Consider the following 23,915-nt stretch of genomic DNA (forward strand, 5'->3'; position numbering starts at 1 on the left):
AAAAAAATGAAATTTAATGCATCTTTTACGATATCCCACCACATAAATAGTCATTTCTTGTAGTAATTATGTTGAAACCATGTGCAATGTATCTATTTTTTCGTATTAAGCATGTAGAGGAAGTTTATCTTTGTTTTTCTCAACCACGGAGGCCATCTCATGATGCTGTTATTCCAACGGTCTTCTGTAAGTCGAGCCACATGCCCAGCATAGTTCCACTTGAGGTTGGAGATTGTGATGGTCATGTCTGTCACCTTAGTCTTGCCGAAAGATGACCTTAAAATTGGTGGCATTATAAATAAGGCATTCAAGTGCGTGTTCTTCTCCAACAGTTTAGCCTGAGAGGTTTGTTTATAAGTTTAGCTGTCCTTGAATTCGCACAATTTCAGGATTGGAGATGGCTACAATATTCTTTGGAGGTGGCTAGTTTACAAAGTTTGGTGGTTAAATTAATTTCTTTGTTTGTTTTAGTATTTTTTTATGGATTGCTGTAAATTAATAACATAACATCACAAGAAAATAAAAAATGGAATTGACAGAGAAAGGATGGTACATACACATGAATAACAATGACAAATAGAAAAAAGGCCTGAACTTCACAAAATAAATTAAAACATGGTTTTTGGCATAAATCAAAGCAGGTGTTAAGCGGGAATTTAAACCTTATCGCCATCTGCATAAGGACTTTGTGATTTCTCCCAATTCAGAATATTCCATACTGCTGTACATCGCCTTAGTTGCATTAATAAAAATTATTACCAAGTTTCTTTGCTTATGCAAAGAAGTCTAATTGATTTTTGTTATTGTCAACAAAAATCAATTAGATTTCCATCGAAAAACCAATTGCCTTGACAAATTTAGTCTCGGCATTCTGGGCAATAATGGAGTATCCATAGTCAGTAGAGTGATGATTGAGGAACCGCAATTCATTTTTACTCGAGTCTTCGAGAAGGGAAATTGAACTGGATGAGTTGCAACAAAGAAGGTGAGTCAATAGTTCAATCAATAATTTTGAAAATGCAAATATGTAGATCAAATTCTTTCCTACATTTTTCTAAAGAAAACTTTTTGAAGCTTGTTCAATTTCATCATATTATGAGTTATCGTCTCTTTCTAGCCGTAACTTCCAAGTGATTCCTGAAATGGATGACCTGATTACTAAGCCATTTAAGTGCGAGTTCTGTCCCAAGAGTTTTAAGTTAAACTGCACTCTGAAGACACACCTCCGAACGCACACGGGAGAGAAACCCTTCCAGTGCGATGTCTGCCACAAGAAGTTCACACAGTCGGGGCACCTGAAGGAACATGCCAGAACTCATACAGGTGGGATTTATTTTACTATTAAAGTACATTCTCTACACAAGAGGCCTACAAGTTTAGGAGCTTTCGTAGTGTATAAGAGAATGCAAATTTTATTGAGCGTAGGAGACGATACATATCAGTAATTCGCTTTATGTAAACTGTCAGATGCAGACGGTTATGGAGTTGAAAGATGTCTGTTTTACCGACTGGATATCTCTGTCTGATGGCCGCCTATATTAACACTTTGATTTTGCTTCATATAGGGCAGCGGTCGGGGAACTTTTTTAACCATTACCCCAAAATATTTTTGCGTAAGTCAATATTACCCCTTCCCCCCATTTTGAAAAGAAGACAATCAATGTAAATTTAAATAAACATTATTTATTGAATTAATTTACACGGAAAATAAAAAAAAAGGTTACATGAAAATAGTAATTACGTAATAGACAAACAAAAAAATAAAATTCTCAAATTGGATTAAACAAAAATTGAGATTTTCAGGTTTCCCTTTCAATTTTTGGAGAAATGTTGTTGCTTCATGTTTGATTCAATTACTTCGAAATTGGGACTTTTTGGTGTAAGAACAATTAGAATACTTTTTAATCGATTTCTGTTCTTCGTTTTTATGTTCATTATAGTGGAAAAGCCTTGTTCACAAAGATAGGTTGTTGCAAATGGCAGCAACTTTTTTACCGCCTCCTCATGTGCAATTTTGAAAGCCTTCGTAGCTTTTGACATCCAAAAAAACGACAGATTGGCTTTGCTCTCAAATTGAATACGTGCTTCAGTATTAGATCGAAGTTCAAGTATTGTTTCTACCAAACCCGGAGGTTCTTCTGGTATTTTAGCAATTTCACATTTAAAAGGATCTACAACCCAATTGAAAGTTTATATACCAAGATCTGGAAAGTAGTCAGAGAACCGCTCTCTGAGTTTGGTAAGATGTTTTATAACTGTATCCTTAATGTCATCAAAAGTAATATTTTCATAGTCTTCCAAAATAGCAAACTAGAAAAAGTTCCTTATTATCCCAAAAAAAACATTTTTACCCCATTTGGGGTAATTTACCTCGGTTCCCCGACCGCTGATATAGGGTTACCATATATCCCGATTCAGGACTGTCCCCGTTGTCGAACCCTCTGTCCCAACGTTCTTTCAAAATCTATAATGGAATGAACTATCAAACATCTTCCGCAGCTGTGCTGACTACAAGCAAGTAGATACTAATGCGGGCAGGGTTGAGCGGCGACTGGTTTTTGTGTACCACTTCCTCCTCTTCCCTATTTTGTCAATGTTGTGTTTTGTCATGGAACTGTGCGAGACCTTGCATGAATGTGAATAAAGCGAGGAGTGTGTGTCAAGACAAGTTGTGTAACGATTTGTCCTCTCTGCCAACACCTCCGGAGAAACGGCATGTTGATTAGTTAGTTATAGTTTTGTTATTTGTTTGTACTTTTTCAAGGTTTTGTTTTGTCATCGAACTGATGCTCAATTTTAAATTACTAAAATAACATTTTGCAGGCGAGAAGCCTTATCAATGTGCCGAGTGTGGAAACTCCTACGTGAATGGGTCGCACCTGCGTGCCCACGCACGCTCCCACAGCCGGGAGCGCCCCCACTCGTGCCCCCAGTGTCCCGCCACCTTCGCACATCTGCACGCCCTTAAGGGGCACCTCGCCACGAAACATGGGAGGCCTGCATACCGATCCTATGTAAGTCTTTTCTAATACATATAAAACTAGCAAGTATTGGAATAAATTTATTCGGTGAAAGTTAGTTTATACACACTGAATGATAAACCGATAGAAGTTTGTTACAAACGTGTCGTTAGTTGTGCAACGTGTCTAGCATAGTTCCACTTGAATTGATTGAATCAGATTGTGATGGTAATGTAGGCAACATTAAGCTTGACACAAACAAGCGAGCCAACGAGCCAAATGATGCCGCGCCGAACCAAAAGTCTTTGTGTGTGCAGAAACGCAGATGAATCGGCATTGATCAGCTTGTTTTCGAAGAGTCCAAAATCCACGATGCCGGGCCACTGAGCCTTGGCTTGGCGTTACCGTGGGCCGTGGCGATCCCCAAAATATGCTCAGTATGGATTCAGAACTGGAATCAATTTATAAATTAATTAAAAATTAAGCAGTGTGATCAAACTGGCCGAAATCGCTTCCATCATGAGTCCAAACGGACTTAGTCTAAATGGACTCAGTTCAAATGGCCCCGGGCCAAATGTCTGAATCGTGTATGACAAGCTTTAAACTTGCTACGTGTCTCATCACTCATCCAATTCTTTATTATCACACTAAACAAAGCGTAAAGGTAATATGCGTTTTATTAGAATCTTAGAACCCTCATTTATAAACTACTGAATAAAAGTGCAGGAATACGAAAATATATTTTATGTTTTTATATCGGGGAGTGGTATTTATACAATAGAACTTATTTCCCTTTTTCGGTACATAATACCTAGTGTATTTTTAATACTTTTTTTAAATAGATTTTTTTTTATTTGATTCAATATCCTGTTGAACATATCACTAAGCAGAATTAAGTGTAGACTACATAAATGATAGTACCCTCTGCAGTACCTGTGTATGTTATGTGTTTATATATTTAAAGATATGCTTTTAAATAAATATTTTCAGGTCCCTCCAGACCGCAAGAACGGCGTGAAGAGGTTTGTCTGTGGGGTTTGTGGCACCGCTTTCCGTCTTAGCCACTCCCTCAAGGTCCATCTGAGAAGTCACTCCGGAGACAGGCCTTACAAGTGTGAACTCTGCGCTAAAGGTAAGGCTGGGGTATTTCACAGAAATCAAATGTAACATGAAGTGTCATTTTGTTTTTTGACATTTGAAAGTTCCCCGTTAAATGTTGAACCCGGGTCTGTTTCAGCTTTTGAACAATTTTTGATTAGCAGAAAATCACAGCCATCATGTCATCAATCATTTCAGCTAATCACAATTTGATATCACAGCTGTAATGGACCTAGAATCGGCGTTTGACAGGAACCTTTTAAATGTAAAAAAAACAAAATGGCGGTGATTGGCCATTTGACATTTGAATTTATGCGAAACACCCCAACCTAAATGTTATATCGTATATAATATGATATGACTTATATTAAAATTATTATTTCCATCTGCTTCCAGCATTTACCCAGGCATCCCACCTGCAGTCCCACCAGTCCACGCACTCCAGCTCAGGCACGCACGCATGCTCCGTGTGTGGGCGTCGGTGCGGCAGTGCGCTGCTGGCTCGGCGCCACGCACGCTCCCACGCACCTCACCATCGTACCTACCGTTGCAGCGCCTGCGGAGAGAGCTTCCAGAAGCTGGCCAGGCTGAAGACACATGCACGAAGGCATACAGGTTAAATATAATTCAACAATCACTCCATGAATTAAATAATAATAAATCCTTTAATAATAATAAAGAGATGGACATATTCCATTTTGCGTTTGGAACGTCTGTATCCGCGCCACTCCTGTAGTGCAGGATAATGAGGTTGTTTCCTAATTTTTTATTTTGCTTTTATGAAAATGTATTACGTTTAAAGTACTAATAATGACAGTACATAGTCCGGTCTTTGTGTCCGATGCGTCAACCCACCAACTGCATGGCAGGTCAGATTGGGAGAGACTGGTTGAGTGGGACCTTTTGACTTCTCCAGCAAGACTCTCTCGGAACATCACCTTGCACAGCAGTGGGAGGGAAGGATTCATACGTCACTCCTGAACACAGACCCCCAGATTCTTTCCCACCTCTCATGCCTTTTTTCCTTCCCAGAACTTCCTCTCCTTCTTTCCCTAAAATGACCCTCCACACAGCATCCCTAAAGATGATATAGGCTCTGAGAGGAATTATTATCCTGTGTGGAGCTAATGTTAAAAAAAAATTACTTAGTTTTTCAATATCTTCAAAAATGACTAAGTTATTAGTTTTCAAAGTAGACTATGGTATGTAATTGTGTCTTGTGATATCACACACAGAACAATTCATATGTAATTGTGTCTTGTGACATCACACACAGAACAATTCATATGTAATTGTATCTTGTGACATCACACACAGAACAATTCATATGTAATTGTGTCTTGTGATATCACACACAGAACAATTCATATGTAATTGTGTCTTGTGACATCACACACAGAACAATTCATATGTAATTGTGTCTTGTGACATCACACACAGAATAATTCATATGTAATTGTGTCTTGTGACATCACACACAGAACAATTCATATGTAATTGTATCTTGTGACATCACACACAGAACAATTCATATGTAATTGTGTCTTGTGACATCACACACAGAACAATTCATATGTAATTGTGTCTTGTGACATCACACGTAGTACAATTCATAATTCAAATGGAAGTGCCGCGCGTATACTGTGATGCCACATGCTTTTTGGCCGGCCGCAAATATCAACATTTTGACAGCTTATATCTTTGGTACTATTCAATATTTCCCAAAAATTCTAAAGGTTCTGTCCTCAGTATGGTCTAATTAGTATGATACAGTGATAAATGTAGGAGACAACTTCATTGGAGTGGCGTCACAATCAGTGGCGACTTGTACTCATAAAAATGTGTGGTGCGCTAAAAGTATTGCCAGTCTATCCCTAGTCCATATGTCTGGTCAGGTAAAGGGTAAAGGATACTAGAAACTAACAATTTTGAAGCTTATACCGACCTGCTGGAATTATTAACTGTGAACTTAAGTGGCGCCATCTCACCCAAGAGTTTTAGAGGCATTGGTGAGCTCCGTTCATATTTTGGAGAAATTTCTATTCTGTGGTCAACATCCCCGCCCTGCGTGTATTGATAATTGATGTGACCCAGGTGACATTTCTCGATGATCAATATGGAATTCGCTCGCACCGCGTTTCTTATGACAAATGATACAAAGAATGAAAAATCAAGCCAGTTTTATTTAAGTTAATACTTTAATAGTATTACTGTTATTTGATTTGATTTTTGGTTGTATTATTATCAGTTCAGTATAATTAATTTTTAGATTGACGGAAATTTCGGGAGTACGTTGCTCCCAAAGAGTATGGATACTAGAGAGACAGCATGTGAAGTGTGCCCGCGCGCTCCAAGTGTGAATTTTGGGGAATTTTACGGAGACGGCTGACATTAGCTTTTACACCTCGGTCGCGTATTGAGCTCCTAGTAAAACGTTGATAAAACATTAAAAAATGGTCAACTGCGCAGTAAAATTGTGTAAAAGCAATTCTGTGAAGAAAATTAAGAAGAAAGACGGTCTTACCTTTCACATGTAAGTATTTAAACACCGCTCAATTAGACATTTTATAGTTAATTTTTTGACGAGTTCATTTCAACCGCCATCACGCCGCACGGCCATCTCGGAATCACGCGACTGACGAATGTCAATGGGCCAAATCAGTCAACTTATTTTATAATAATTAAAAATTACCAACAAACCTTTATTTTTTATTAATTATAACACACGTTTATAATGAATTGTCTTGTATGGTGACCTGATAAATCAACACATCGACGATTCAACGCGAATTTTAAAAGTGGTATAAAGTCATGGAAAGTGATGAAACAAAAACTTTATTAACTGGGTTAAGTAGGTTAGGTTAGGTTTTTTTCCTTCGTTTTTAATGACTTTATAATGTACTTTTAAAATATGTGTTGAATTGTCGATGTGTTGATTTATCAGGGAACCGTCTGTATATATACCTAGGTCGTACTTTAAATCCTAGTTTTGTGAACAATTGCGCATGTGCGCGCGTCGGTACGACGAGATGTGTGTCACTATTTTAGGTTTTTGTATTTTTGTATTGACCAATTCACGCTCAATTCACCAATTCACCAATTCACCAATTCATGCACGCTTCACTAAATTAGCTCGCTGCTCATCTGACACCCCGTTAAATATGATTACCAATACGATTCATGTGCAATTTTTTAGATTATTTTATATTTTCAATCAATAACTTCAACTTTTTATCCCTAAGCGAATCTCCAATAAGTCACTTGCATCACATTTTATTTTTTTTCCGGTGTAGGTAAATATTCTAAGATATTCCATGTTTTTTATCGTATTTTTGAAATCATGGCTTGATATTTATATTTATTCGTATCATGCCTATAAATTGTGTTTATAACATAATATTTTATTAATTATTTAAAATTATTATTCATGTCTCCTGTACTTATCTTTTATTTGATTTTTTTTTTTTCGTTTTTTTGTTACACTGTAAAACTGTAGGGTTTTTTTTCTTATATTATTTACGACCACTCCTTTCCTTAAAGTCAAGCACCAGCTTCCATAGGGAAATAATGTAATAATGCACCAAATTGTACTATGCAAATCTGTTGATTAAATAAAATAATACTACCTAACTCTATATTATCAGGTTATTCGTAGTCCGGGAATTTTTTTCTTTCTTTGAAAATAAATCTTTATATATGTATATATAAGAAATCTCGTGTCACGGTGTTTGTGGTCGCACTCCTCCGAAACCGCTCGACCGTTTTTTCATAAAATTTTGTATGTATATTTTTTAGGTATGAGAATAGGTCGTAAAGTATATTTCTTACCAATAGGTGATTATGTTTCCCTATTCAGAAAAAATAGGGTGTCCCTATCTAAAAATAATTTATATGGCAGAACAACGTTTCCGGGTCAGCTAGTATATATATAGTTGATACACTGTAAAACTGTAAAGTTATTTAATTTGACTTTTATGTCGTTTTTAGAGTTTTTATTAGAGTTTTTTCATCGAACTCTTTCAGCCAGATTTTTATTTTTGATTTGTATTCATGAAACTTTTCCATTATTTTTTTTATCTGGAGGAAGGATGTTGTCAAGTTTTGTTACAAAATAAATTAAGTTTCTTCATCGCAATATGGGTTTATAACTTGCAATGTTTTGTCTTTTTGATTCGTCTAGTGTGATGGATAAGTTTTAAGTTTTTTCTTATATTATTAACGACAACTCCTTTCCTAAAAGTCAAGCACCAGCTTACATTAGGAAAGAATATTAAATAAAATATTAAGAAAGAACATTATAATAATGCACAAAATTTTACTCTGCAAATCTGTTGATTATTTAAAATAATTCTACCTGATAAAGAAAAAAAATCTATTCAAACTGATGAATTACGCAATATTAGCACCAAAGAATGGCGGTGCGAGTTTCAGCAAGTTCATAACATTAGTTTTTTACCCAATTGTACTTGTTAGATACATTCCCTGGAGATTGATACCGATTTATTTGGACGCGCACTACACGATTCGATCATAATCTTGATTTGGCAAAAAAAGAGTTACGTGAAATCAGATTTAGGTAATTTACAATAACATGTATGGTACAATAAATAAACAATATGTATGTCTTTTAATTACTTCCCTTTCCGCACTAGTTAATTTTATATTTTTACCACCATTCTTTGTTTGGCAAATAATGCGTAATGCGCTGTATGCCCAAAATGTGGTAAAAAATTACGGATGTTTTTTTAATAAAAAATAAATAAAATAATGTGCAGCCTGTTCACAGTTCGGCCCTTAACTCTGACCCATGGCCCCCTCCGCGCTCGCTTACCGCTCTTCCCCGTCTCTATCCCCTCCCACAAGGACAATTATGGGCTTCATTGGTTTTGCGTATTCTTTAATACATCTCGACAAATTATGCCGCTTCCATTGAATCCTAGTTCCATGGTTGCTCCCATACTCCTTAGTGCTAGCCGCCGTTGGCCACGATCCTCAGCTACGTGCCATGACTAAAGAAGAAGAAACGGGAATATTTGTCTTTCTTTTGAAAAAGAGAAATACAAGGCCACTAGGGAAGAGGGGTACCCATTCATATTCCTAAGGCAAGAAGTGTAACTTACGAGATGCGTAATGAAAAGCTACCATCCAGAATCATAGTGTTGCTTGAAATGATTTTCGCTATGTTTGGTGATCAGGTCTGAATATTTAGGTACTTTCCTTTTCGTTTTCCTTATCCCCTTCTCCTCCCTTTAGCCTCACAACATATTCCGATTAGGAATGCCTTAGTCCCACTGGCTCCAGGCAGTTCAGACTCAATGCTGGGCTTACTGTTCAATGTTTCCCAAATATTATAATTAGTTTTAACTGCTACTGTATATACAACCGATATATTTTCGGTCAGGAGTAAGGCAAGGAGGGTGTGAGGCAAAAATAAATACATGTTCGAAGGTAAAATACTTGGGGCACATTATTAATCAAGACCTATCGGACGATGGCGATATCGAATGACAAAGGAGAAGCCTAAGCATAGTGTCTAATATGATTGCCAGCAGATTTTGCAAATGCAGCAATACCGTAAAAAAATACTGTTCAACGCATTCTCTACTGGCCTGTATACGTGTGAGACATGGTGGCACTACCGAACTTGCTCGATGGAACGACTCCGAATTCAATATAATGACGCCTGTAGAATCATATTTGGATACCGAAAATACAGCAGCGCATCGACAATGTTCACGGAATTAGGACTAAATGGATTTGCCGGCCTGATGAGACACCGGGTCACTGGAGCCAGGATGCGGCTAATGGCCTGCGCCAACACGTTGGTGACCGCAGCCTACCAGCACCAAACGCCACTCCTGAGTGAGCGCTGGGCTCAAGCTCACTCAAGACCACGCCCTGCATAGTTGGACTTTATTCTTCTTCATATATTTTTTTCATTTTTCACATACCTACTGTACAAAATATGTATATATATATGGGACGTGTGGGATTGCACTAACCTCTCCACATCCTGGAATAAAAATTATTATTATTATAAATCGTTTGTTTTTACGAACTTTCCATTTCTCTTTCTCATTTCCCAAGGATTCGGGGTAGCTGGGACTCTTATTTAGTATCACATTAATAAACTGACTAAACTGTGTGTTCCAGGAGAGAAGGCCTATAAGTGCGGAGTGTGCAGCCGCAGCTTCAGTCTGCCCGCGCTGCTGGTCTCCCACATGAGGACCCACAGCGGCGAGAAGCCCTTCCAGTGTGAAGTATGCTCCAAGTGCTTCGCTCAGAGGTAAACAACATGATAACAATAGATAATCCTAACAAGTCACATTTATAACTATTTGAAAGGAAACTGATGTTGCTAATTTACGTAAAACCTTTCCCTCTGTTTTCAAAGTGATTTATTGTGTTGAGATTAATGTTTTGGGGTATTACGCCATGTGGCTCTTCCTTCAAATATTTCAGACAGCCCTGCAGTGTCCTGCATCAGCGCAGATGTCACTGCAAAGTCGTGTGAAATGTTCCCTAAAGGCAATTCACTAATATTGCCAACCGTTTAATTAAACATTGCGTAATTTATCTATCATTTATTTATTTAGTCTACGACAGATTATTTATCCAGTGACGGTACTTACAAGATTTCTTATTTTAACATCCGTAACATGTGGAAAGAAAGGTATACAAAAAATTTTTACAGTTATTTAAAGAATAATTAAAATTATCTACTGTTTTAGAAATTTCATTCAATATTACCATTCCTCTAGTCATGATAAGCCGTGCTATAACATCTGTTCTGCGGTGTGGTATCTTGACCTTGGCAACGACCACGGCTTAATTTTTCAAGCACGTATAAGCAAGAGTAATAGAGCCATACATTATATTAACCCTTACAGTGCCGAAAAGCGCCGTGGCGCTCATAGGTAGGTGTGTGAAAAATGCATATTGTATTGTAATATAAATGCAAGTGTTTTTCTTTGTTATATAAATTATCTATAAAAATGCACTTTTTTACTGGCATTTTCAACTTATTTTGACAAAATATTTATGGCACTAAAAGGGTTAAAACTAAGTATGAATTCCAATATTTGCAGAACATCCGGTTTCTAGACTAAATCTATGGTCTTTAAGGTCTATATGTTGCATGAACCTCAGATAAGTTCCATGCGTCCGCAAATAGACATACCTTTTTTTCTGGATTTATTCCAGCATATTTATGTATTTAATTTGGTGCAGAGTCCAGACACCACTAGCTTACTTCTTATAATGCCATTGAACATGGCTATATTGTATCTGAGTCATTAAACTTGGGACGGGTTGTTTCGGAGTATTTGAACAATTCATCAAATTTCAACGTTCATTTCTGGGATCTGTGAAAGTCGAATTCAAGTTCTGTTATTATATCATTATAGGCTAGTTGCTTGACAAAACTGAAATAAAAACAGAACTTGAAAAAATCTTTCACAGAACTTGAAAATGAACGTTGAAATTTGATGAATTGTTCAAATACTCCGAAACAACCCGTCCTTAATCTTTCTGTGTTTCTCGTGCCTTCCACTTTGTCAATGATCATGAGTTTCTCCAGGGTCAAGTTCTCAGTTTGTCGTCCAAAGTATCTAAGGATATGTTGCAGACATTTGATAGGAGTGTTGGGTAATTACCCTCTTTGTTTATTTCCAGGTCCGTGTTGGCTTGTCATCTGAGAATGCACGCGGGAGACAAGCGCTACGTCTGCGACATCTGCACCAAGAAGTTCATCAGTCAATCGGACCTGGTCAAGCATCGCAGAATCCACACGGGCGAGAAGCCGTACAAATGTGAATTCTGCAACTCTTGCTTCGGACGCAGCAACCATCTCACCAGACACATGAAGATCCACTTCCGCAGCAAGAAAACACAAGATACAAACACTTTAAACAATCGAGAATGCAAATATGATAATTCTATCAATGATGGCAGTCATGTAGCCAGTAAACCCATAGAAGATGCACCTTCATTTTCACGGATAAACGCTTTCAACAATTACTTTGAAAATGGAACAAACGTTATAAATTGTCGGCCATTGCTCAGCTGTCAAAATGCTCCGGCAGATTTTCAACATTTTCCCAATTTACATAATAGATTTAATAATATCGGAAATACGTCCGCACTTGATGGATATATAATTTCTGACGGAGCTGCTGACTTACAATTACAACACGATTATAATAAACAAAGATTGAACAATATAGCGACGAATAACTTAATTTACGAACACAATAATAGATTCACTAGTGAATTTTTAAAGTATCAATCTGAAGCTTACGAATTTTGTAAACAGAGCAATCTTAATGCCGAACATAGAAATCATTTTGAAGAAAGAAACGAGTGCATAAATTATGCGGCATATAAAAATACAGACGAGCATATTTTAAGAAATGTTTATGATCATGCCCAAGGGATTTATCCGCGGTTAGAAAACATTTATAGAGCGGAAAAATTACCAGAGATATCTTTTGACATAAAAGAGAAAAGTAGTTGCAAATGGCGCTACCCTAATACTGGAATTCATTTGAAGAACAGTTGTAAAGAGGACGATCTCAAGATGGCGGACAATTGTAAGCCGTGGCAGTGTGGAATATGTGATACGGGATTTTCACAGCAAAAAGAATTGATGGAACATGTCAATGAGCATAAAAGTTCCATGCCACGTGTTAAATATACAAAACTGGTAAGTTTATATTAAACTAAATAATTATAAAACATGAATTGTCAGCATCACCCCAGTATAAGATTTGATATTCTTCACAAATGTTATCCACCGGCTGCGGTCCTTCGTCATTCATCTCCAGTCCTCAGTTCCACAAAGTCTATCCTTCTCTTCCTCGGTCATGCGTCTGTATCACTTCCACTGTGACACCATGCAGTCAAATTTGTTGGTGTCCTGTCATGTGGCATTCTATCAATGTCCAGTCTTTAGGACATACAAAATTTTACAATTATCTCATGCTCAATCAGGTGTTCGAGTTCATTCTACAATTTTCTAGCCTTGGTGCAAAGATTTTCGAAGTAGAATTGTCATAGTCTATTTAATTTGAATTTTTAACGAAAATGGAAATTGTCAGGCTGCAAGGAAAACAGATTGTTGGTGCATCACCGTTGCTGAATTGGAGACTAGAAAGAAAAACGTGTGAAGAGTACAATTAAGAAAATGACGGACCGTGGGCCAAAATAAGAAATATTAACTCTCTCACTATACGGTAATCTACTAATCCGCCACCCCAAAAACCAGGCAAGTGTCTAATTAGTGAAAGCGGTGGACTTTAGTGTACATACTAAATATGTATGCTAAAATTTAAAACAGATATTTCGTACAAACAAACAAACACCACTATCGATCATTTATAAAATGTTGCTGAATGAAACAAACAAAAACAAATGCGACAGGCGCTAGAATATACAAAGGAGTAACCGAAACGTCTTAAAACAACACTAATGAACCCTGGTGACTGATGGTCAGCAAAAGCAAGCTATATGTTGGTATATTAATTGAGTATGTACATATATGATAACCATAAAAACTGGAAAAACAAGACTTAATTAACTTTTTAAATTGTTCATAATTCAAAGTTTCGGTGACACTAATTTTATTTTTGGACAACAATATATTTTACCATCTCACACCTAAATATAAATAGTGGTGCTGAGCCGTGGTCGTTCTAAGCATAGGGATGGCTATTAAGCCATCATGCCAGAATGCTGCCTGCTCATTATTTATTTATAGAGCGGAGACGGTTTACATATAGTTCCCGTGAGGACTTAGGACATAGGCCCATATAGGCCTATATGTGCCCATTTTACCTCATTCCTTTAACAGTCACCCGGTCCCTTTTATAAAGATCACCAGGGTTGGCATTGGATATGTGGCTATGTCTTCTGGTTCCACAATGTGTCTTTCCAGGTCTCATCTCTCCTCTCCAATCCCCCTTGGTTCCCTGAAGGCCCCACAAGGGAAGAGAGCCTCATCTCTACTCTCCACTCCCCTTTGGTTCCCTGAAGGCCCCACAAGAGAAGAGTTCACGGAGGTGGCCTCATCTCTCCTCTCCACTCCTCCTTGGTTCCCTAATGGTCCCACGAGGGAAGAGGGTCTCATCTCTCCTCTCCACTCCCCTTTGGTTCCCTGAAGGCCCCATAAGAAAAGAGTTCACGGAGGTGGCCTCATCTCTCCTCTCCACTCTTCTTTGGTTCCCTAAAGGTCCCACGAGGGAAGAGGGTCTCATCTCTCCTCTCCACTCCTCCTTAGTTCCCTGAAGGCCTCACGAGAGAAGAGGCCTTCGTCTCTCCTCTCCACTCCTCCTTGGTTCCCTAAAGGCCTGCTCATCAAATAATATAGTAAAAATAACGGCAGATTATAGTAGTTGTCGAATAATCGAGCGGCAGATTACTCAGAAAGTACTGTATTGTACAGACTGGAAAGGGGCAAAGCTAAAGAAGAAGTTAATTTATATTGCTATTTGTACCCCTTTAATCTATTTTTTCTTTGCAGGTAACCAATCCGAAGTCCGGAATTTTAGAAGAAAAAGAAATAATTCCTAGAGAAAAATTAAAATTAGTTCCTAAAGAACTGCTACAGCCGTTCATAAACAATCATTTTACCAGTAGAAATATATTTCCAAAAAAAAAAAAAGAAGTAAATATAAAAATCACGGAAGAAGAAAAATTCAAATTTTCACAGTCAAATAATGAAAGTGAACTCAAGTTAGGGACTGCATTCAATTTTATGACTGGCAATATAACCGAATCGAATGAAAGAGAATTTGAATTGGAAACTAAATTAAATTTTGATGCTGGCGCTACTATTTCAGAAACGCATGAATTTGAAAATGTTGATAATTCTATTATAGAGATCGATGTTGAAAAGGAGTCCATAGTCAGCATGCATGAAACTTTTGATCGTTTGGATGAAGACAGTTCAGATATTGAAACTCTTATACTTGATGATAATGAAGACTCTACTGATCCCCATACGGTATTTATTTTTTCTTTTAAACTTTTTATCGATTGTCTTTGTAATATTCATTGAATTTAAATCCCAATTACTTTGTAATATTCATTGTATTTAAAACCCAATTAATTTGTTTAAACGCATCACATACCCGAGATAAGAAAAATTTATTATTTATGAATTAATTATTTGCTAAACAACAAAAATTAGTTAAATAAGCTGGGATTTGAAGCCGCACGCTCCGGATTCATAGTCGAGAGCCTTACCCATCGACCACGAAGGCCGTTGAATGATAGTGGAATTGTTTTTATTATGTATTTATTTTTAAACTATCTCAATGTACTTTTTACAGGTTCTGAGTTTTGCCGACACCAAAGAAATAACTCAGACAATCAAACCTGAAGATCAATCTCAAATTGTAATTCAATCACAGAAGAAAAGGGAAATTAGTAAATCAAAAACACATCAAGAGTCAGATTCTAAAGTTGTCTCCAACGTCTCCAATGGAGTCGAAGAAATTAATGGTTGTCCTGTTGTGTTGACAGAAGGAATAAAGCCTACTAAGGAATTGAAAGAATATCCGTGTACAGAGTGTGAGAAAGTCTTTAGGTAAGTTTACAAATTACAAAAGTAAAAACATTATTTTGTAATTTTGTGCCCTTGAGGTGATTTTGCACAAAAACGGCGCTATATAAATCATCCAAATATTATTATTATTATACCTTTTAGACTCTCATACTCTCTAAATACGAGAAAGAATGCGAGAACCAAATGACGTTTGACATTTCCCTGTCATTTTTCACTCTGTTGAGACTTTTTATAACTAACCCTTTTACTGAGCCAGAGGTTAATCCAGCTGTTTGGCTTCTCTAGCTTGATAGGAGAGTTGCATTGGGAAGAGCGCAATTGTGCATTTGAGGAATGTTGAGCCAAAATTTCAGTTCAACAGTTGATCAGTAGGATTGGGAACAACTATGAAGGTAAAATAATAATTTGCACCGTACGAAGCACTCCAATTACAGTGTAGACCTTGTACTTTTTGCCTTCAGAAATTACTTGTTAATAACCAAAATAAAAATGTCACTTTATCAAGTAGGGTATTGTCTACATATCGACTTTAACAAAAACATCTTTTTATTTATTGAAGTTTCTTGTCTCCCCTACATGGTAGGGCATTGCAGGATTCATGCCGGCTAAGTATTTCTGTCAAGATTTTCCGTATTATCGGTCAAGATACAAGGCAATACACAAGATTGTTGTGTATTGTCTATTCTTGTCGACGTATTGCCATGTCTTAATGGTAAGTTCACTCGGCTACCAATATTACGACCAGGGAAATTACAGTAGGAGTCACGACCCTCAGCAATGAGTAAACGACGTTTAAAATGTACTGAAACAAATGTACTTCAGCACTGGAGATCCCAGTGAGGATATCATTATCCCTACTTTTAAATGTACTTCAGCACTGGAGATCCCAGTAAGGATATCATTATCTCTACTTTTAAATGTACTTCAGCTCTGGAGATCCCAGTGAGTATATCATTATCTCTACTTTTAAATGTACTTCAGCTCTGGAGATCCCAGTGACTATATCATTATCTCTACTTTTAAATGTACTTCAGCTCTGGAGATCCCAGTGAGTATCTCTACTTTGACAAAAAAAGGAAGAAAATAATACATTTATTATTAGTATTATAAATCTAAAGAAGTTAATGTTGCAGGTACTCCCACGCCCTGAAGGTGCATTTCCGCCTGCACACGGGCCAGCGCCCCTTTGCCTGCTCCGAGTGCCCCAAGACCTTCACGCAGGCTGGGCAGCTGCGCGAGCACACGCGCACCCACGCCGGGGAGCGCCGCTTCCAGTGCCAGCACTGCGGGAAGGCTTTCATCAACTCCACACATCTGAAGTGAGTAGTTTATTTATTTTATACTAACGGACTATTGTCCAGTTATACAAAACATTTATACATTGTTGGGTTTCGAGGGCCACATAGGGGGCCCAAAGTTGAGTTGCCGGCAGTCATCTCCAGTGGTAGAATCAGGAGACTCATGGTTTAGCTCAGTTGGGGTCGGCAATCACGCCTTTACACGGGGAACAGATTCAACAATTCAACTCCACTCTCTCGTCAAATGAAACGCTAATGGAATGATTCATGAGTGTATTTACAGTTAAACAAGCACACACATAGTATAACACAAAAGGGGCACATAATATACATCCAAAATAAATCCTGACTGATTGAATTTAACAAATCTATCTCTCATTTTGCTTTCGTCTGGCAGACGTCTGTGACAGGCTTTTAAATAGGCACATAATGTGCAAAGGTTTGGTGTACGCTTACATGAGATGTTTCATGAATGCTGGGTTGCTAGGGCCAGCGAGGACTTACTTCCAGAACATTATAGAGTGGAAAACAAGGTGTTGCTCATCCAAACGTGCCATCGGGCGCGTTTTAGGTTGGGCGTTGCTGTGCGAGCGTGGAGAGCGTAATGTCGAGGCCGAGTCTAGAGTCTAAGTGAAGATGGCCGACGCGCGCTGAAACCGTTGGGGTTACTGGCGCGGTGCGCAGGAATGCATGCGCACCGTTCTGCGCCGCCTAGTTCTGCGTTGAATATTATTTTGCGGGGTTTTGAAATGTGTTTGAAAGATCTGTTACGTAACAACATAACACCAAATTATAAATATAAGAGTTACAGAAAAGTAACAGTACATACATAATATATATTTTAGAACTTCCTTCTTCTTCTGGCGATATTAAAATCATAAAGACTATTTATTTATGTATTTTTAAATGCAAGTATGTTAGTTGTAAGTCTCTGCATATGTAAATATAAATGTCATTAAGACAGTAGTTATAGGCCTTAGTCGTACCTATAAATAAGTCTTAGTCGTAAGTCACTAGAAATAAGTCTTAGATGTAAGTAACTAGTTAGTATGAATCCTAGTTGTAAGCCAGCTGCATTTATTACTTAAAAAATATATTTGTACAGCGCCCTTGAGGTGATTTTTTGCGAAAACTGCGATACATAAATTGGCCTATCGACCCCCAGGGGTCGATATCGGCTTGCTGGGGGTCTATGTCAGCGAGAAAAAAATTTGGGGGTCCACGAGATTCAAATGGGGGTACATAAGAGCCAACCCCCATTTACCTCAAGTCAACATTTAGGAGTTCCGTAAATGACACAATAGACCTAACACAAATATAATAGACTGAGAAATTACTTATTTGATATTTTTATATTTCGTAAAGTTGTTAATTGAGGTATATAAATAGAGTCTACGTTCCTTTTCTCGTCAGAATTAATATATTCAAGCAAAACATTGCACATTGGAAGCTGCGAATTTTCTTAGTTCCCCAACTTGTTTTTGAGAAATGTCCAGGGTGATAATGACGTTCAACATTTGAATGCACTTCACACAGACTTCATAACTAAGTTTTAGGACATTTTGACTATGGAAATGGAACGTTGAAGAATCGGATATCATGTGACAAGAAGAACTGACCAAAATAAGCACTGAACTTAAGGGACAGTTCTGTAGGGCCAGCTACAGAAAGAGATTCCCATTGCTTTATCCTGCTTCATTTTCATTTGGTGTAATACCTCACAAGGGGGCCCCTGTCTGCACAGTGTAAAGACAGAGGAACTTTACCGCCACCCGGTTGTTGGGCAGGCAAGGGAAGGGAATCTTTTTATGAAAAAAATAAATGATTATCACATGGGACGTTAATAGTTTTAGGAAAATTCAATATTCGGCAGGCAGGGGCAATGGAAAAAAAAAAAATTTTGGCAAGTGGTCTACGGGGCAAAAAAGTTTGGGAACCTCTGATCTAGATTGTAAAACTATATAGGTAGAACTTTGCAATGAGTGGTTTAAGAAGTTACCCATAGATGGGACTTGATAGTAGCTTAAGAAGATACTCATATGTACATGGTACCTGTTAGTAGTTTAAGAAGTTGCCCATAGATGGCACATAGTTGTCGATAATACAAGAATTGGGCCATTATAAATACTATTACTTAAGGTCGAGGTCCAGAATAATTCCTACCTATCTATCAGAACTATCGCAAGTCAAAATCCAAACTGTTTTGTTGACCACGGAGTTTTATTTAAAGAATTGTGAGACAAACCCGGAGTCACAACAGCAATCACACCAAAAAAGAGAGCACCCAAAATATTGGAAATAATGGAAGTATGAGATTGGTGAAAATGGTAGAATATAATGAGGGGCTATAACCCGTAGAGCGGCAGTCCCGTTAACAGCCGCCTCGTTCAATTTTCAATCCTTTCCAAAGATTATCTTGACCATGTACAATTATTATTGCCTTAAACCAAATCAATGTTTCAGAAGAAGGGCAAATTGATAAGAAACACGTGTTTGTAATTTTATTTATTTTTTTGGTTCGTTAGAAAACCTTCTAAGAGAGTTTCACCGTAAATATAAATATCTATCTGTATATATATATCTGTTTTGGGACCGCTCCTATTTATTTTATAAATTAATGATATAGTGAAGTGCTTAAAGTACTGTTCCATCAAACTTTTTGCGGATGACACACTTTATATATTATAGCAAATAATATTGAAAATGCATTGTCAAAAATACAAAATGAACTTAATGAATTATCTAAGTGGTTAAACATAAATAAATTGAAATTAAATGTTACTATGTAAAAGTAAATTCATGATATTAGGGAAAAAACTAAACGTACATACTGTCCTAAATATAGACAATCAAAATATTGAAAATGTAAAAGAAATTAAATACTTGGGAATCATAATCAATAACAAGTTAAAATTTAACTCTAACTTTGAAATTTTAAATAAAAAATAAAGAAAGATAAAGGGAAAATTGGACATTAAAACAAGGATATTGGTCTACAATACCACTGTAGCATCCCATCTGAATTACTGCACAAGTGTAATCTTTCTGAGTAACAAAACCCTAATGAAGAGAGTGTAAATAATCCAGAACAGAGGCATGAGGTCAATACTGTGTTGTAGCAGGTACACCAGGATAAAAACCATGCAACGTCAACTCAATCTTTTAAGTGTTTATAATACCTTAGTGTTTATTTATAAGTTAAAAAATAAAATGTTACCTGACTATATGTCAAATAATGTTAGAATTAATAGTACAGTTCATTTATATCCTACGAGAAACTGCAACGATTTTAGGCTTCCTTAAACAAATTTATCGGGAATACAAAACAATATTTATTATAAATATTTTTAAATGTTCAATGAACTCCCGGTAATTGTTAAGGAAGCTAAAAGTCTTGCAGTTTTTCGTGGATTATGTCTCAATGTTGTGAAGTCCAAATTTTAGTATGTAAGTAGTAAATAATATTACAGTAGTCCTAGAAAATAATATATTGGGTATAAGATGTAAAATTTTATAACTAAATAAAATATACATTAAAAAATATACATATAAATCTTATTAAAAATAATAAATAATTTGTTTGAAGGTCGCACATGAAAACCCACTCGGGAGAGCAGCCCTACTGTTGTGAGATTTGCCACAAGAAGTTCGCTCACCGGGTCGGCTGGAAGCTGCACCAGAATATCCACACAGGAGACACCCCTTACAAGTGCGAGATCTGCGGAAAAGGTTACTGATACTTGTTCTATATTGCTTATGATTATGACTCCCACTCCAATGTTCTTCAAACTCCCGGTTCCTCCACTGCTCATGGAGAGCCAAGGACACCGACGTTCTGAATGCCAATGATCTATCTCTGTTTCACCTACCTTCCACTTTGCCAGAATGAGCTTTTCCAGATTGGAGTTAACAGTTTGGTGAACGTGTTCGTAGTGTTTTGGGGTACATTGTAGGCAGACAGTTGAATACACGTGTGTTTTTATATACCTATATTATATAGATGTCACCTGTGACAGGTAAAAACATGCTTTTTTGTAAAACAGGCATTGCTCGGGGACTTATAAATAGTTAGGGGTAAAGTTTTGAGGTTGTGAATTCTATAGTACCTGACAACTAGGTTTAATTTGTTTCACTCCATCGTGCCATATCTTCTTCTGGCATCCTTGATCTCTTCAACCATTCACTTCCAAGTCACACATTCTCCTTACATCTCTTTCTTCATTCATCAAATACGTCTCATTTTACCACAAATAATAAAGATGATTCATGTCTTCTTCGGACATCCCCGACCTTTTCTACCATTTTCTTAATGTAGCATCATGAAATCCACATTTTCTTAATTTAGTATCATGAAATCCACATTTTCTTAATTTAGTATCATGAAATCCACATTTTCTTAATTTAGTATCATGAAATCCACATTTTCTTAATTTAGTATCATGAAAACCAAATTTTCTTAATTTAGTATCATGAAATCCACATTTTCTTAATTTAGTATCATGAAATCCACATTTTCTTAATGTAGTATCATGAAATCCCGACTTGTATTCGACTCCGTATCTCATTCCAGACAGACATAATGTATTAAGTATTCCTCGGGCGTCCCCCACTTCTTCTACCATTCAAACAACTCTCTAAACACTCCTGGTACTAATAAGAAATTTTTAGCCAAATTGGATGAATTGCAACGGGACAAACAAAGAAATATTAATTTTTATACTGGGTTTTCCAATAAGAGGTGTTATTTTGAATAGCCCGCTATTTCGGTAGATGTTACTTTTGAAGCTGTCATTTTTTGACATTTGACAAGTAGAAACTACGTCATTATTAAAAATGGAACGATACACGCTTCAACAACGCATTGAAATTATTAAAATTCACTTGAGTGAATCAAATGCAAATCATCTTGAGTGATGAGGCCCATTTCCACCTCGGTGGCTTCGTCAACAAGCTAAATTGTCGCATCTGGGGCTCGGAAAACCCAAGAATTATTGTTGAAAAGCCTCTCTATCCTCAACTTGTGACTGTTTGGTACGGTTTATGGTCCAGCGGAATCATTGGACCTTACTTTTGAAATGTCACAATCTTAATGCCAATCCTTTTTTCAAGGTAGGTGGTACCATAATGTTTATTTATTCAAACGCCATATAATGGCTTTTACAATACAGTGCTAATCGAATTACAAGTGTACAGTGGTAAACAGGATAATAATAGCAATTAATGTGTAAACAAAAACACTATTGCAAGTGATGCAGTTATTAATATAAGTGCAGTAACACAGTGCATAATTCAAAAGAAATATATACCAGTGTAACAATAGTTGAACTACTTTGTACTAGGTTTGTATAAGACCTGTCATAAGTCTAAGTATGAGGTGTCTATGATAAAAGTCAGTAGTGAGTTTATTGTTACCCACTAAATTAATTGTACTTGGAATAGCTGAATAGGCATCGCAACTTGGCATTAACAATTCAGGGCTGTCAGCGATTCATTGATACTTATGAATGAGAAATAATAATTTTTAATAAAATAATACATATGTTAGCTATCACTATGAAGAATATTATCATTTCTGGCATTGATTATTGTGTTAGAGGTATGTTATTATAGCCTTCTCATAACTATATTCCGTGTATTTGAATACATCTACTACTTCTGAGAAAACATTGCCAACTGCATGCAATCTAGGTATAAGCAATTTCTTCATTTTCATATTGAAAAAATGCAAATGAGAAAGTCTAAATAAACAACTAACCACAGTCAAAGTTAGACATCTAGTCAAAGGTAAAGCTTGCGTGAATAATAAAGTATATGCAGCAGACTTTCAAAAAAATTTACACACAGACGAAATGCAAAACATTCGAGTTAAAACTGGACATCGCTACACTCAGTCAATAACAAAGTTTTTTAAACTGGAACTTACAAAAATTAAAAGAGATTTTTAATTTTTGAGTATTTTTCTTGTCAGGTTTCCGTCAGCCTTCATCTCTCCGCTCCCACCAGCGCACGCACTCGGGCGAGCGCCCTTACCACTGCCCAACATGCGGCGCCTCCTTCGCCCAGCGCAGCACCCTGGCCAGCCACCGCCGCACTCACCTCAGCGGGCTTGATCGTGCCGCCCCGAGCGAAAGGGTGCCGGCCGCCAAGAAGTTCCCCTGTCTCAAGCGCGGCTGCGAAAAGGTGTTTGGGCGGAAGGCGCACGTTAAAAGGCATATGGATACTCATAGGATTGTGTCCGATACTATAACTTGATATAGTTCAACCAAAAACAAAAGCCACCAATGAATGCTAGCAAACTACTAATAAATCACGCCATTTCTGTGCATGACAAGAGACAGTGTTTGCGCAGCTTATTTTGCTTGCGGTTTAGCTATGGAAGTTGTGTTGATTTTAAGACCTAAGCGTCATCCGGAGTTATCGAAAGCCATCAATGAACTCTAGCAAACTACAAATAAATAACACCCTTTCTGCACATGGTAAGAGGCGTGTGTCTGCGCAACTTATTTTGCTCGTGGTCTACGTAGTTATTTATAGGAGTTGTGTTGATTTTATGGGAATTTTAGCGATGGTAAATAATAATATGTTTACTGGTGCGTATAGTGCTGATGTACGGCATTGAGGCTAGGAACTGACGAGAGAAAAGATGAAAGTAGACTACAACAGTATTAAAAATATGGAGATTCAATAAGAATGCAAGGCTGATGGTGTGCATAATAAATATATATAGGGAAGGGATGCCTAGGAGGGGTTGTTTCACAGAATTTGAACAATTCATTGAATTTCAAAGTTGATTTTCAAGTTCTGTGAAGGTTCCATTCAAATTCTGTTGTTATTTCAGTTTTGAGAAGCAACTGTTCAATAATGATATGATAATAGAACTTGAAAATCAACTTTTAAATTTAATGAATTGTTCAAATTCCGTGAAACGACCCATCCTCAGAAAGATGGTTTAGACCGGATGATGATGAGAAAGGAGTGTAAGGAGAATCTATA

The 23,915-nt window shown here is 37.1% G+C and overlaps 1 protein-coding gene across 1 annotated transcript; it reads left to right on the top strand.

Annotated features, from left to right (window-relative positions):
* Positions 1-847: 847 nt before the first annotated feature.
* Positions 848-23,833, top strand: LOC149410238 (uncharacterized). Its single transcript, XM_089649010.1, has 12 exons — positions 848-985; positions 1,118-1,323; positions 2,824-3,014; positions 3,951-4,092; positions 4,455-4,673; positions 10,212-10,344; positions 11,733-12,762; positions 14,578-15,060; positions 15,389-15,645; positions 16,758-16,943; positions 20,509-20,651; positions 22,891-23,833. Exons 2-12 carry the CDS (start codon positions 1,143-1,145, stop codon positions 23,172-23,174), a joined length of 3,249 nt encoding a protein of 1,082 aa, XP_089505136.1. The 5' UTR covers positions 848-985; positions 1,118-1,142; the 3' UTR covers positions 23,175-23,833.
* Positions 23,834-23,915: the final 82 nt, after the last annotated feature.

The sequence above is a fragment of the Hesperophylax consimilis genome, chromosome 28 (assembly GCF_061612785.1).
Source record: "Hesperophylax consimilis isolate HC1 chromosome 28, BYU_Hcon_1.0, whole genome shotgun sequence".
Lineage (NCBI taxonomy): Eukaryota > Metazoa > Arthropoda > Insecta > Trichoptera > Limnephilidae > Hesperophylax > Hesperophylax consimilis.